This window comes from Myotis davidii, unplaced genomic scaffold, assembly GCF_000327345.1.
Source record: "Myotis davidii unplaced genomic scaffold, ASM32734v1 scaffold494, whole genome shotgun sequence".
Classification (NCBI taxonomy): domain Eukaryota; kingdom Metazoa; phylum Chordata; class Mammalia; order Chiroptera; family Vespertilionidae; genus Myotis; species Myotis davidii.
Window position 1 is genome coordinate 578093 of NW_006285480.1, and position 16514 is coordinate 594606.

Consider the following 16514-nt stretch of genomic DNA (forward strand, 5'->3'; position numbering starts at 1 on the left):
AGCACTGTTGAAATTTTAAGCAGGATAATTCTTTGCTGTAGGGGGCTGCCTTGTGCGTTACAGGATGCTTAGCAGCATCCCTGGCCTCTTCTCACTAGATGCCAATAGCACACTCTTCCCAGGCCATATTCTAAAACAAAAAATGCCTCCAGCCATGGCCAGATGTTTCCCTGGGACCCAAATTCACCCACTAGAGCAGTGATGGCACACCTTTTGAGCTCGGCGTGTCAGCATTTTGAAAATCCCTAACTTAACTTTGGTGCCATGTCACATATAGAAATTTTTTGATATTTGCAACCATGGTAAAACAAAGACATATTTTTGATATTTATTTTATATATTTAAATGCCATTTAACAAAGAAAAATCAACCAAAAAAATGAGTTCGCGTGTCACCTCTGACACGCGTGTCATAGGTTCGCCATCACTGCACTAGGGAGCCATAGCATTAACGTAACTCTTTATAAAAGATAATTATTTTCCACAACAAAAAGTTGAGTGGAAATTGTCACTTATATATATTTTTGCAAATCTCTTTATGTCTGATTTAATAGAACAGCTGATTCTCATGTACACCCCGTCTTCAATCCTCTGTGATTACTTCAATCATCTCAATAATTCGTTTTGAAGAAACAGTGTGAAGGCCCAGCCTCATGTTGCTCTATAGCTAGAAAAGGGTGTGTTTTTAAAGTCTTCAGATAATTATGGATATTCTTTGATACTGTACTAGAAGTCCACAAGTGCTGGTTTGTTAAATTAGTTACAGTGGGATTTTAAATCATATTTATAAACTTGTAGTAGGTCTCTGTTAAATTAATACTCATTCATATATCTTTTACACTGAATGAATCTTTTTACTTGTATATAATTTATAATATTATTCATTGGTTATTTGGAAAGTATTGGTTCACATTTCTTTATACAGTATTAAAGCTCACTTTTGTTAGTCAGCATCATATCAACACCAGTTTTACCAGAAAAGCCTAAATATTGAAAAGCTGTCAAGCTCACAAAAATAGGTACAATTTCCCCCTAATATTGATTTTTAGCTTGATAGCTTGAATTGTGTCATTGGCAACAAATAACACAAGTTATTTTCCTTGAAGTGACAGGCTCACTGTTCAGTTTTGAGAGAATGACAGTTGTACTATCAAATAAAGATGTTATTCAATGAAAAAAAGTAGCTCGCTCAGCTCACAACTAAGTCACAAGTGCTTTTACCTAACAAGCACATTTCAGTATGCAGAAGTGCTTAATGTATACTTTCCCCTTATTCGGAATAGAAAAAGAAGAATCAGCCATTACTAATTGTTACTGCTTTATCAAAGATGTTCTTAAGTAAAGCAGAATTTGTGTTTCAACAAGAGGCAGTGAAAAATAAAATGACTACTAGTACAGTGTAGTACCCCTGCCTTGATTCGTTCTCACAAACCATGACTTTTGCTTTTATACAATGGTTGCAAATGTCAGTGCAAATGGAGGCAATGCCTTAATATTTCTGTAAAAATAGTTTGGCCTCATGGGTCTCCTGAAATGATCTAAGATAGTGGTCAGCAAACTCATTAGTCAACAGAGCCAAATATCAACAGTACAACGATTGAAATTTCTTTTGAGAGCCAAATTTTTTAAACTTAAACTATATAGGTAGGTACATTGTTACTAACTTAATTAGGGTACTCCTAAGGCTTAGGAAGAGCCACACTCAAGGGGCCAAAGAGCCGCAGTTTGCCGACCACTGGTCTAATAGAACCCCACAGGCCTGCAAAACACACTTGGAGAACCACTGTTTAAATGAGCAGAATATGTTAGTGTGGAAAATTAAACTTAAAAGAAGAAGAAGACTGGTTGCCTTGGCCTGTGTGGCTTCAGTTGGTTGGGAGCATCATCCCATATACCAAAAAGTGGCAGGAGTGTTTGATTACTGGTCAGGGCCATACATCAAAAGGTGGCAGGTTAGATCCCCAGTTGGATGCTTGTAGGAGGCAGCCAACCAATGTTTCTCCCTCTCCCTCCCCCTCCCCCTCCCCCTTCTTCTCTCCCTTCCCACCCCTCTCCTCTCCCTTTTTTCTCCCTTTCTTCCTCTCCTTCCTTTCTTCCTCTCCCTTTCTTCCTCTTCCTTTCTTCCTCTCTGTCTCTCTCTCCCCTCCTCTCTAAAATCAATGGTCTGGTCACTTTTAAAATAAAAAGGCAAATTTTTAACTCAGTCTACTTAAAAGTGGCAAGAAGAAATACATAATAATATAGGAAACTAAAAAGAGAAAAAAACACAGAAAAAAATGAATCTCATATTCACATGAACGGTTGCCCACCCCTCCTGCTTTATAAAATGTTCCTGTGTCTTCCGACGTGAGCTTAGAGGAGTGGGCAATTGTTTTGGTTGTCTAGCATTGCCTATTAGGGAAGGTCAATGCTTATAAAGCCAACTCTGGCTGGTCATTATAGAAAAAATTTCACAGAACTGATGTGCTGAGTAAAAAGAGGTGAAAAAATTCTTACAGAACCTAAGAGAAGAACTTGTAGAAGGACTTTGTTGAAGGTTAAGCTTCTCCCTCCACCCCTCTCTCTACTCCCAGGAGATGTGTTACTAAGATATTAACAATTCCTGGATTAGTTTCTTAAATCACTTTCTTATTTTTTAGAGATGCAAATAGATCTGAGGACATTTTTGATGAAAGGTTACATCCATTCACAGTAAGTGCTAGTTGTATTGAAGTTATATTTCTCTCTCTTACAATTGTGTTTATTTTATGCTGATTTGCTTTGAAATTAATCACTAGAAGAAAATTACTCCCTCCAGCTTGAAGTCAAAATTATCTTCTTTTAAGTTTTCTTCCACACCCCATGTTGCATCTAATGATTTTACAAAACAAATATATAAGAAATATGTCGCCCTGACTGGTTTGGCTCAGTGGATAGAGTGTCGGCCTGCGGACTCAAGAGTCCCAGGTTCGATTCCGGTCAAGGGCATGTACCTTGGTTGCGGGCACATCCCCAGTGGGGAGTGTGCAGGAGGCAGCTGATCGATGTTTCTCTCTCATCGATGTTTCTGGCTCTCTATCCCTCTTCCTTCCTCTCTGTAAAAAATCAATAAAATATAAAAAAAGAAATATGTCATCAAGAACTGTGTTGTAGCTTTGTATAACTAGTAAGCTAAAGTAAGTCAACATGCTCCTCCCAAAAAAGTATCTTTTTAAAAGATAATTTTCATTAACATCAAACAATATGAATATTTGTAAATAAACCTAACAGATATTTTAAGATCTCTATGAAGAAAATTAAACAGCTATTTAAACTTTGGCTTAATTAGAATGACAAAAGAATTTCAAATTCACTTCTTCAGATGCTCTATAGCAGCGGTTCTCAACCTGTGGGTCGCGACCCCTTTGGGGGTCGAACGACCCTTTCACGGAGTCGCCAAAGACCATTGGAAAACACATATATAATTACATATTGTTTTTGTGATTAATCACTATGATTTAATTACGTTCAATTTGTAACAATGAAATTAAGGGTCTCCACAACATGAGGAACTGTATTAAAGGGTTGCGGCATTAGGAAGGTTGAGAACCACTGGTCTATATGGCTGGTGACCACTGTACAGCACGGCACGGCCTTAGAGCCTGATGATTACAGGAAACTGAAAATACATTTTCAGAGTTGATTGCAGAAATATGACATGGTGATCAACAAGACTTTTGAACCTAAAGATGGTTTATGTTTAGGTAGAATTCTGTAGAAGGAAGGTGGAAAGGAACGTATCAATTCTCTGAGGGTGTGCCTGTATTTATCTTTAATGAGTGTTGGTATTGAATCACTATTGGTATTGAAATCAATACACATATTGATTTCAGAGAGAAAGGGAGAGGGAGACAGAGATAGAAACATTAATGATGAGAGAGAATCATTGATCAGCTGCTTTCTGCACGCCCCCCGCCCGGGAATTGAGCCCGCAACCCAGGCATGTGCCCTTGACCAGAATCGAACCTGGGACCCTTCAGTCTGCAGGCCAATGCTTCATCCACTGAGCCAAACCGGCTAGGGCTCACTGTTGTTTTTTAAGGCCTCATTGTAGGAAAAGACTACAAGACATGTCGCCCAATCAAAATTATCCTAAGTAGCATGTGGGCACAAACAGACTATGATATCAGGGGCATGTGGGCACAAGCTATCACAAAAGTACTTCAGTGTTTTTCTTCAGTGGATACTTACTTTGCGTTTTTTCTCCTTTCAGCATGAAATAGTTCCAGAGGAATACTTTAATCATAATCCTGATTCCGAGAGTATTTACAGATTTATTCACCCTTTTTTCAGTACCACAAAGCTAACAGCTGAATGGGCAATAACAACTTTGGTAAGATAGTTCTTTCAGAAAGCATTTTTTCTGTTGTGTCCACAGGGTATGATCTTGTTTTTCAAATACTAGTAAAAGTAGGTTCCTGAAATGATCATCAGAACTTAATTAAGGGAAAATTATCAAAGGAAGTAAAATACACACATTTGAGCTTAATAATCATGATTTAACATGTCCTTGCTTTTCTCATCACAACACAGTTGCTTTTAAAGGCAGCAGGAGAGATGCCCGGTTTCTTCCTCCACACCTCAGGAGACACATGCGCATGCAGTGCACACGCAGGCACACATACAAGGCGTGCTGTGGCGTAGGATGGGGGCCATAGCAGACCCTCTGGGCCCCAGGCAGTGACAGGTTCAGTGTAGGTCTAAGCTGAGTTGCAGGCTGGATTCCCCAGGCAGTTGTAATGTGTGTCCTGGTTGAGAACTAGAGCCCTAAATTCTCTGTTCCTTGGATGATGGGTGTTCATCCGTCCTTGCTGTCCTCTTGTGCCTGCCTGTGATGTTTCCTGGATTCTAGTGCCAGTAGGACCTGAAAGGGCTTTGCTGGTTGTGTGTGCGCCCGGTTTCTTCCTCCACACCTCAGGAGACACATGCGCATGCAGTGCACACGCAGGCACACATACAAGGCGTGCTGTGGCGTAGGATGGGGGCCATAGCAGACCCTCTGGGCCCCAGGCAGTGACAGGTTCAGTGTAGGTCTAAGCTGAGTTGCAGGCTGGATTCCCCAGGCAGTTGTAATGTGTGTCCTGGTTGAGAACTAGAGCCCTAAATTCTCTGTTCCTTGGATGATGGGTGTTCATCCGTCCTTGCTGTCCTCTTGTGCCTGCCTGTGACGTTACCCAGGATTCTAGTGCCAGTAAGATCTAAAAGGGCTTTGCTAGTTGCCTGCTCAGCTACAGCTGTATAAGAACCATTGCATCATTCATACAGAATTCCTAAGGTAAGATTTTATCAGTTGGAATGAGTGGTCCATTCTAGTGAGAAGGAATGGGATTGTATCAGTCCTCCCTCGGGCAGTCCTAAAGGGGAAAGTCTCCTGCATGGTCTGGAGGGAAGAGTACTTAGGTCAGTGCCTCCTCCCTCAGTTCACATTTTGGAGAGGCAGCCTGTGCTTCTGAATAGAGACCCTCAGTGGGCACGGGACCAGACACAGGCCTTTCCATGGAGCTGCCAGCCATGTGGAGTGCTGAGCGCATGCTGGGGAGAGGCAGGAGTGGTGCTCTCATAGGAAGAGCTAGGTAACACAGGAAGGAGGGCGCCTGGGTGGAAGAGGGTGAGTCCTTGTAGGCGAGTTAAGTTTGATGCACCTGCGAGACAGCTGAGGGGCAGTCTCTAGAATGGTTTGAATATATGGAATTAGCATGAACCTGAGCTACAGTAGGAAATTAAGATGAGCTGTTCCAGTGCAGAGGAAGACTATAAATGAAAAGTGTATAGAAGAGAGAATAGTGGCAAAGAGTTAGATATTCAGTGGCTATTTATGGAATGAGCAACTTCTTGCAGCATTTTGACCACACTCTCTTGACCTCACCTATCTTGCCTTTTTTATTATTTTCTCCTGGTTTTGCCACCACTCTAAGCCATTTCTGGGGACTTCTTCCTTCAGTGCTGATAGTCCTTACAGATCTAAGTGCTGAGGATAGAGGGGAAACGAGGTTGAATAAAGTTTTTTGCTTTTGTGGAGCTTATATTCTTATAAGGAAGACATACATATTTCTTTAAATGAGTTTTGTTAAAAAGATGAATATTTCAGGTAGTAGTAAATACCAAGAAGGTAGAGCAGGGTGAAGTGATAAAGTGATGACAGGGGCTTGAAACTCTAGATAGAATGATCAGGAAGAGCCTCTTTAAAAGATAACATTTGAACCCTGACATGACTGAACTGAGACAGATGAGCTCTGGTGTGATAGACAAAGGGGACAAGTGCCGGATTCGGAGATAGGAAGGTTTTGTGTATTCAAGGAACAGTGAGGTATGGCCAGTGTGGTCAGTGTGTGGAATGAGGGAAAGCATGTAGGACATGAGAGCATAGAGGATCAATGTCCTATCTCATAGGGCTTTGTAGCTTCCAGGTCATGGGAATAAGGTACATTTTCATTTGTTTGATGGGAAACCTTTGGCAGGTATTTAGTAGGGTAGTGAAGTGCTCTTAATTAAAGAGGCTCTCCTGGCTGCTTTGGGGAGAATAGATAGTAACTGGGAGGCCGAGTGGGGGCCGAGAAGCCAGTGATACAGGTGAGAAGTGACAAATAGAAAGTGGTCTGATTACAAGAATTGCTAACAGATTGGAGCAGGTTAACTCAATTGAAGGTTTTGGCCAAGCACTTAGGCAATGGTGTGCCCTTTATGACATTAGGGAATGCTTGGGGAGTGGAACTGGGTAAAGAGCTCTGATTTGTATGGGCAAAGGCACTAATGACCTTAGCATTGTGCTTTCGGGAGAGTGACAGTGCCAGGCAGACCGCAGTGGGTTAAGGAGAGAATGAGACATGAGAAGCAGCATCGGCAATCACTGTGAGCAAAAGGAGAGGAAGCTTTCTAGGGGTTGGGGGGCATGGGAAGCACGTAAACACATATTGGGGAGAATCTCTGGCAAGGGTTCTTCAAAAAGAGGTAATTGTGGGAGGTGTTCTTCAGAAGTGGGATGGGATTGACTTCACTGCTAGAAGAGTTTCAGTGAGAAGAGAAATCTCAATTCCACTGTCACAGGAGGGCAAGTGGTATAAATGAATGAGTATTGGCACATACCACGTCTGCGGTAAAGTTACGGGAAGTTGAGAGATTGCCAAGTGCCTCTAATTAATCCCATAAAGTAGACAGTTGAACTTTGTAAGGAGGTTCATTCTTAGGATATCTGAGAGCACTGAGTTTTGCGGGGGGAGGGTTGGTGGAAATTTTCACTAAGAATGCATAATGTTCAATAACCATTTGTTTTTTTAAAATACAGTTGAGTTTGAAGAGCAATAGCAAATCAGAGCTGTCAATCTGATAACCTCCGACAGTAAATATACTCTTTAAAATTGGACATTTTTCTTGTTGTAAAATGGCATGCATACTCTTCTGTAAAGCACCCTTTGAAATAACAAATCCCAGCTTGCCTCTAAAATCTGTTTTTAGCTGTTAACTTTACCCAGTTCTTTGTAGAATAGACATGTAATACATGTGAGGAATTCATGAAACTTCACCAGCTACCTGGAGAGCCAGGGAGACAGAGACTGGCAGCTCTGCTACCACCTGAAACCAATGGAACAGGTTGTGTAAGATGGAGGTGGAGTTCATAAAATGATGATGGAGATGTGAAGATTAGGGGATATAAAAGGGCTATCCCTGTGTGCATGTGTGTTTCTTACAAAGGCACTAAGTCCAGGATTACTTGACAGTTGTAAAGACCTGCCTCAAGCACACCTGTTTGGACTGCCTGTCCTGCTGTACCGCACAGCAGCCACTCGGGGGCTGTCTTGATGACCAGGGTTTATCTTCAGCTTGTGCCACAAAAGGACTAGTTAATATGTAAAGAAGATACAAATGGGGTCAGTATTACCAGGGATTTCCATATACAAGTACTATGTAAAATCACCATATAACTACCAGCCAGGTATGAAACAGTGCACGTGGTAGGCACTTGAGTATCTACACTGGGCCCTTTACAAGCGGAAAGGTAGTAACGTTTCTTCAGGAAGTCCTTTGCTAAGATGTCCATTCATTCCTGTGACCAAAAATTGGACTGGAAATTCACATGGCAAAATAGGCAACAGAAGTATCTCATCTGCAACTGTAACTTGGTCTCTGGCTCTGGCTGGCCAAGCAGTCTCATAGAACCCAAGAATAAAAGGCATGTCAAAAACAGGTGAAAGTTTAAGTTCTTACTATAGCACTTAAACCCTGAAATAAAACCAAAGACCAGTGTTCTACTTTTGCAGGTTTACTTAGAAAGACTTTTAATTTATGCTGAGATCGACATTTGCCCCACTAACTGGAAAAGAATTATTTTGGGAGCTATTCTTCTTTCCTGCAAGTATTTGCATGATCAGGCTATAAGGAATGCAGACTTCTGCCACATCTTCAAGGGCATTACAGTCAAGGACATGTGAGTTAGCAAGGTTTTTGTGAACTTTCTTACCATTTTCCAATAACTTATTTGCTCCAATAAAGTTTACATATTAAAAAATATTTTTAAAGGTTACATTATGCAGAGAACTCAAGTAGGCATAAAATTACATACATTTTTGATCTACATTTGCTGTAACAATTTATATTCCTCCTCATTAACTATTAGGTCTTCATGTATTATTGTTATAATAATCTGTGATAATTTTAAATGTATTTCTCTGGTGGTTATTGGCAACCATTATACAAACTCACGTCTGAGAACAACAGTACTTTAAATATATTCATGGCTTTCTTAAAGCAGTCTAGCTACCAGTTCCAGTCCTTCCCCCCCTCCCCTCTTTATTATTATTTATTTGTTTCAATAAGACTTTTCATTCAGTATTATTTTGTATTAGTCTCAGGTGTACAGCATGGTGGTTAGAAAATCATATACATTACAAAGTGTTTTCCCCAATATTTTCAGTACAACTTGGCACCATACATAGTTATTACAGTGTTATTGACTACATTTTCTATGGTTTAATTTGCATCCCCATGACTATTTTGTAACCAACCTGTACTTCTCAGTACCTTCACCTTTTTCACCCACTCCCCCTCCTTCTTCCCTTCTGGAAGCCATCAGTCTGTTCTCGATATCTATGAGTTTGCTTCTGTTGTATGTTCATTTATATTCTTTAGATTCCACATATAAGTGAAATGATACAGTATTTGTACTTTTCTGACTTAGTTCACTTAGCATAATACCCTGTAGGTCCATCTGTGTTGTCACAAATTGCAAGATTTAATTCTTTTTTATGGCTGAGAAATATTCCACCACTTTTTAATCCATTCATCTGTTGATTGGCACTTGGGTTGTTTCCATAGCTTAGCTATTGTAAGTAATGCTGCAATGAACATAGAGGTAAATATATTCGTTGAATTATGTTTTGGGCTTCTTCGGTATACCCAAAAGTGGAATTATTGAGTCATGAGGCAGTTCCATTTTTAATTTCTCAAAGAAATGCCATACTGTTTTCCATAGTGGCTACACCAATCTACATTCCCACCAAAAGTGCATAAGGTTCCTTTTTCTATACATCCTCACCAACACTTGCTGTTTGTTGATTTATTGATGGTAGCCATTCTGACAGGTGTGAGGTGATATCTCATTGTGGTTTTAACTTGCATTTCTTGGATGATTAGTGATGTTAAGCATCTTTTCATATGTCTATTGGCCATCTGTATGTCTGCTTTGGAGACATTGAGGTCCCCTGTCCATTTTTTAATTGGATTGTTTGTTTATAGATGTTGAGTTGTATAAGTTTTAATTTGTAAAAAATGTTTACAAGATTTTTATTAATTGAATTATTATTTATTTTAGAGAGAGGGGAAGGAAGGGGGAGAGAGAGACACACACACACACACACACACATCAATGTGAGAGTGAAACACTGTTTGGCTGCTTCCTGCACACCCCCTACCAGGGATCGAGCCTGCTACCCTGGCATGAGTTGTGTAAGTTTTTTATAAATTTTGAATATTAATCCCTTATATTATTGTCAAGTAATGTTTTCCCATCAGTGGGTTGTCTTTTTATTTTGTTGATGTTCTTCTTTGCTGTGCTAAAACATTTTAGTTTGATGTACTCCAATTTGTTTATTTTTTCTTTTGTTACACTTGCTTGAGATGCTCTATAAAAAAAATATATTACTAAGGGAAATGTTCCACATTTTACTGCCTAATGTTTTCTTCTAGGAGTTTTATGGTTTTGAATCTTACATTTAAGTTAATAATCAATTTTGAGTTTATACTTGTATATGGTGTAAGAAGGTTTAGTTTCATTTTTTGTATTTATCTGTCCAAATTACCCAACACTATTTATTGAATAGACTGTCTTTACCCCATTATATGACCTTCTCTGCTTTGTCAAATATTAATTGACCATGTAGGTGTGGATTTATTTCTGGGCTTTCTATTCTCTTCCATTTATCTACATGTCTGTTTTTATGCCAGTACCATGCTGTTTTGATTACTATAACTTTGTAGTGTAGTTTGATATCAGATAGTGTGATACTTCCATCCTTGTTCTTTTTTTCTTGAGATTGCTGTGACTATTCGGGGTCTTTTGTGGCTCCATATAAAATTTTGGATTATTGTTCTATTTCTGTAAAATACACCATTGTTATCTAGATGGGAATTGCATTGCATCTATAGATTGCTTTGGGTAGTATGTACATTTTAAAGGTGCTCATTCTTCCTATTCATGAACATGGTATATGCTTCCATTTACATGTATCTTCTACAGTTTTTTTCTTCAGTGTCTTATTATTTTCTGAGTGCAGGTCTTTTATCTCCTTGGTTAAATTTATTCCTAGGTATTTTTGTGGGTGTTTTTTTTATGCAATTGCATATGGATTGTGTTTTAGTTTCCCTTTATTTTTAATCTTTATTGTTGAAAGTATTACATATGTCCCCTTTTTCCCCCTTTTGACCTTTCTAGCCCACCCCTGCCCCCCACCCCAAGCCTTCACTACCCTATTGTCTGTGTCCATGGTTTATGCTTATGTACATACACATTCTTTGGTTGATCTCTTCCCACCCACCGACCCTCCCCTACCTTCCCTCTGAGATTCCACTGTCTTTTCCATGCTTCTATGTCTTTGGATCAATTTTGTTCATTGGTTTATTTTGTTCATTAGATCCCACTTATGAGTGAAATCAGTGGTACTTGTCTTTCCCTGACTGGCTTATTTTGCTTAGCATAATGCTCTCCAAATCCCTCCTTGCTATTTCAATGGGTAAGAGATCCTTCTCTTTTACTAATAGTTCATTATCTAGAATAATAAAAGTGTAATATGCTAATTAGACCAGAAGTCCTTCCGGACGAAGCAGGGCTCCGAGGTGAAGCCCGGGTCCCGGGTGCCTGCCAGCAGCTGGAGGGAAGCCCGGGTCCCAGATGCCAGAGAGAAGCCACACAATCCAGTCTCTTCTCACTAGTCCACTCCAAGCCACCCTCCCTCTGTCTAAGCTCAGGGCAAATGGCCACAGAAAAGATTGGGTGCTGGCTCTTTAAGAGGGCACCTGGATTTCTAGCAGATCCCTATCTCCTGTCTCTCCCTGGAAGACAGATCCCTGCTTATTTTCACAGCCAGACATTATGTGGGCTCCTCTTCCCAGCTCTGGTGCTCTGGGCTGGGTAGCTTGGCATGGGGCTGAGACCCCTCGCTTTTAAGAAGGGATCTTCGTAGCTGAGATATCCCTATGGATTCTCAGACACTGCATGTGGGTGCTGGGGCCAGCCCTTCCTTCCAGAGTCACGGCGGCTTCTTCATAAATCCTTGGTTATAAGAAATCTGTTTAGGTAGTCTGCAATTGGTTATTCAGGTTGAATGTTCTATATTTTAGTTGAAATTCCAGTTCGGTCCTGGGAAGAGGTGAGTGTAACGTTTACCTACGCTGCCACTCATCCCACCCAGTGTTTTTCTGTTGTTTCCAGCCCACTTTTAAAGGGCATACATCTGGCCTTTGGAATAAGTGTTTGGCCACTGTTATGGTCTTAGGGCCTCTAGACTATTGATGGGGGTGCTTATAGCTTAAATCTGAGTCACACTGTATGTATTTGCATTTACTTGTCTTTTCCTCCTTTATATCTAAAGTCATGTTGTTAAAGAAACCATGGTAGAAAATTAACCACATATAAAGATTTCAGGTCCCTGTGCTCGCTCCTGCTTTTTAAAGAGCATTGCACGTGTTTGAAAGTAGGTCTGATGATTTAGCAAGCTCCGACCTCTCAGGCAGGCGGAGAAGTCTAAGTTCTTCACATAATAGTGTAAATTGAAGAGTCACCGTTATCTTGCTGGTGGCCATTAGCAAACTACGTGACAGCAAATAATAAACTTGAAACAAATGAAAGCACTGTTGGAAGTCGCAGAAGCTAAAGTGACCTTGACACCATTGTCATCAGTCTTCAAACTGGTCCCTTGGAGGCAGTATAACTTGTACTCATGAACCCTAGCCCTGCCATGATGGCCACTGAGATTTTCTCAAAACCTGCAACTCAACTGGTGGGGCTCTGGTTCTAGTTATAACATCAGAGAACATGCAGAGAAATGTATGAGTTTGCATAGATGGGAGCCCTAGAGGAAATGGTGGCAGTATCAAGCCACAGACTCCTTGTAAAGAATGCTTTGTGTGTATGAACAGAGAAATACCAGGAGCTATGTTTATAATAGGCTTTTATTTATGATCCTTGGGAATTGGGTGGTATTATAACAGTGCTTAGTATACATCGGTGTCAAGCCCCTGCTGCTGACTACTATTTGAAATGTTCTCTTTTGAATCTAAATTGAAAAATTGGTGTCTATCAGCTTTTCCTTAAATTTTTCCAACATCCATGTATCTTTTTAGAATATTGTTTCCCTTCAAAAGAATAAGTTAAACTGAGCAGCTGCTATTCAGAAAATTTGTTGTGTTTGTAAACGGTACGCCATTCAGCTGTCTTGCCATTGAAAACCAAAAAAGCCCATAAAAATCAACCCAAAACAAACAAAATAACCCAGATGATGCATAATCTTTAGACATAAGGCTTTCTTCCATGATTAAGCCTCTATTAATAGACTGGTAATCCTGTGAAGGTACTATATTTCTTCACAATTAACATATTTTAGTGAAGGAAATATAAAAAGGATGGTAAAGTGCATTTATTCCTGTAGTAAATTAAGTCCTGTTTAGCTGATTATCAAAACATTGTCTGATTTACATTTCTATAGGCTTATGGTCATATGAATATGGAATTAATTTTGGAAGTAGGTTCACTAGGTTTAAAGTTTAACAAGTGAGAAAACCTCATCTCTGCTTATATTCTGACCCCTCCCCATGCAGGAGAACATCAAACTTTTGTTGACCTATCCAATGAATAAAATACTAAAACTTTGAAAATAAGACACCAAATATGTTTAAAAACCCTCTCATGTTTGTTCGGGTAGCTACCATTTTATTAATTAACTCTATCAAAGGATGACTGGCAGTAGTACAATTTACTAATTTTATTTAACTACTTGGCAAGTGACAGCAGTATGGTCACATAGCAAAGCACTGCTCCCAAATTTCCTTTCCTGCTTTATTGGACTCACCTCTTCTGTTCCGGCAAGGGTCAGGGGATGCCGAATGTCTCGGGGTTCCATTCCCAACACGGGGGAGCTCTGAGTCTGACTGCCATGCTCTATTAGTCCAGCCAAGACGTCTATCTTTAACCTTTCTGCCTTCCAAAGTTTTAAAAGTGCATCCAGTTCTGTCATAGTGCCAGTTTCTCACCCCAGTAAGATTTAAGTGAGCAGAAGCTCGCATATGCTCTTTGACTTTAGCCCCAGGCCCCGGGGTGGTGGGGGAGGTCCCTTTCCCATCAAATGTGGCACATTTATTTATTTATTTACAGAGGCCCGGTGCATGAAAATTATGCACGGGAAGGGTCCCTAGGCCTGGCCGGTGATCAGGGCCGATCATCTTCCCCCACCTCCCTACCTCCTCCTTCCCGCACTACCTCAGCACCCCGCTGCCACCTCTGGTCACCTGCCATGTTCCACGCCACCCCCTGGTGGTCGGCACACATCATAGTGAGCGATCAAACTCCTGTTCTTCCGGTCGAACTCCCGAAGGGACACTTTGCGTATTAGCCTTTTATAGATAGAGATTTATTAGCAATGAATCCTTGTTGCCTGGAGTTTTCCCCCTCAGAGATAATAGTGGTGGCTCTCAGTGGATTCATTTGTTGCCATGGTGATATGCCCACTCCTTTGGTTGGCACCTCTCTACTTTAATAAGCCCCTTACTGTTATTGGCCTAGTGAAAATGTCTGCAAGTTCCTCAGAGCCTAGAGACAGCACACATCATTCCTTTCTTCTGATCGCTAGAGTGAGGCCCTGTGAGTGAGCGAGGAGCATGAATCTACAGCTGCACTAATGGGACTTGGATGAATGAGCCCCGAGTCAGCAGCAAGAGTGAACAAGAGAGAGGGGACCTCCTCACCCTTGCCCGAAACTCAAAGTGCTAGAGGCAAAAGGGACCACAAATAGCTGCACCTTGTTTGTTGTTTGAACAGTAGTGTATTAGTATAGCCAGGTAACCTTTATTTGTTTCAAAGCAAAACTTATAGCCATCTTAGTAGCTTAGAAGGATAATTTTGAAGATAGCCTCGTTGACTAAAATTGTCCCATGTTGGTTTTGTGTTTTCCTTCTTCCCCAGAAGTGACTTGGAAAGGCAATATTTATATCTACTCCAATTTCGTCTTAATGTTTCTGCCAGTGTCTATGCAAAATACTATTTTGACCTTCGGTCCTTAGCTAGTGACCACGGACTGCCTGTTATGTTTGCTCCTCTTCGAAAAGAAAGAGCACAGAACCTAGAGGTAAGGCTGTTTTCTGCCAGACATCAAAACCAACATCTGTGGATAAGTCATATTATGTAGTGACTAGGAAAATTAAAAGTTTTTTAAACTAACACAATGAAGATTTATTAACTCTTTCACATCGTATTGCCAGTATCTTCTATGGTTTATTGGAGAATCCCACATTATAAAAAAAAAATTGTCTCTTCTGTGACCATGATTCAGAATAATTTAAACCAAATTTAATCTTTGATGGTTTTTTTACACTGTTCTTTTTCCTAACCATACATAAATAATGTCTTACAATTGTATCACTAAATCATATCTACAAATATAATCTACTTACCACTCTTAACTCAGTTTGCAAATCCATGTCTTTTCTGTATATATCACAGTTCAGTCCAATGAGTCTGTTAGACAAAGCTAACCTGAGAGACCTATACTTAGATTGTAGAATATGTGTTTCAAACACTTGGTGTAGAAAGTACATGGGTTTTTAATGGAAATTGTAAAGTGCATGGCACAAAGTAATTTATATGACTTAAGACTTTGGTTTGTATGCAACAAAATTATTCACAACGAAAATTGGCACTTTTAAAATGGACACTTTCTGTGGTACTGTGGTGGTCCTTTAGAATAAGATGTGTTTCCACTTCAGTTAATGTGCAAGTGAAGTAGTACCTTATGGTGCTTCAATCATTAGACCTTTCCTACCTTTCAATAAAGTACAGCACATGCCTGTCTCGTTAAAATCTGCTTAAAGTATATACTAACTAATAAAGATTGGATAGAATTTAAATAGCTGAGTAAACACTGATTTGCCCAAGTGTATGTTTATTATATTCAAAGAACCAAGTGTACAGGCAGCAGATGATATTGTTGTTAGGAACCTGTCGTGCCTTTGACATCATTGAGAAAACCCAAACTTTAAAAAATTCTAAGTTCTCCTTTGCACTGGAAATCTAATCATAGTCCCTAAATGACTTACCTTAGTGAATTAGCATAAAGTAGATCCCAAGGATCTAGCAGTGTAGACCACAGCTTTCCAAAGAGGCAGGAACTATAATCCATGTAAACAATGGGACTGTGTGGCTTATCAGTGATGCTTTCTTTGTGAAGGCTGCAACTCTTGCATTGTTAATGTACCTCTGCTCTATCTCATTTCTCTTCCTAGGCCATTTCCAGATATTGTGAAAACAAAAACCTGTGCAGGGTGGCTATAAAAAAATCTAGCAGCTGTGATAATTTTACTGATATGAAGTATGCCAACGCCATTTTATCTTAAACTAAAAATGAGGGGCTGTGACATGATGAACCCCTCATCTACAATAACTGGAGAAATGTCAGCGCTCCTGCTCAAAAACCAACAAAGCTAGTATTCCTCACCAGGGAGAAATGAGGGGGTGTAATATTATAAGCCCTTTGTCTACAAGGTGAAGAACTAAAAAAATATCACCTTTCCTGCTCAAAACCCAACCAAGTTCGTATTTCCTCTCTTAAGGAAGAAATGAGAGGTTGTAACATCATCAACTTGTCATCTACAAAAATAAGACCTGGAGATAGATATATCACCTTTCCTGCTCAAAAACAAGCAAAGTTGGTATTCTCCTCTTATAAAAAAAAAATGAAGGGTTATAACGTCATGAACCCTCATCTGCAAAGGCATGGACTAGAGAAATGTCACCATTCC

General features: G+C 40.0%; 1 protein-coding gene across 1 annotated transcript in view; it reads left to right on the forward strand.

The window, feature by feature from the left end:
- The window catches only part of LOC102761271 (cyclin-Y-like protein 1), a 38470-nt gene extending 21967 nt beyond the window's left edge, over window positions 1–16503 (forward strand). The window contains exons 6-10 of the mRNA XM_006756160.2: window positions 2639–2690; window positions 4231–4350; window positions 8273–8439; window positions 14683–14845; window positions 15999–16503. Coding sequence (XP_006756223.1) covers window positions 2639–2690; window positions 4231–4350; window positions 8273–8439; window positions 14683–14845; window positions 15999–16109 — 613 coding nt within the window. The 3' untranslated portion in view covers window positions 16110–16503. The remainder of the gene's footprint in view (window positions 1–2638; window positions 2691–4230; window positions 4351–8272; window positions 8440–14682; window positions 14846–15998) is intronic.
- Window positions 16504–16514: the final 11 nt, after the last annotated feature.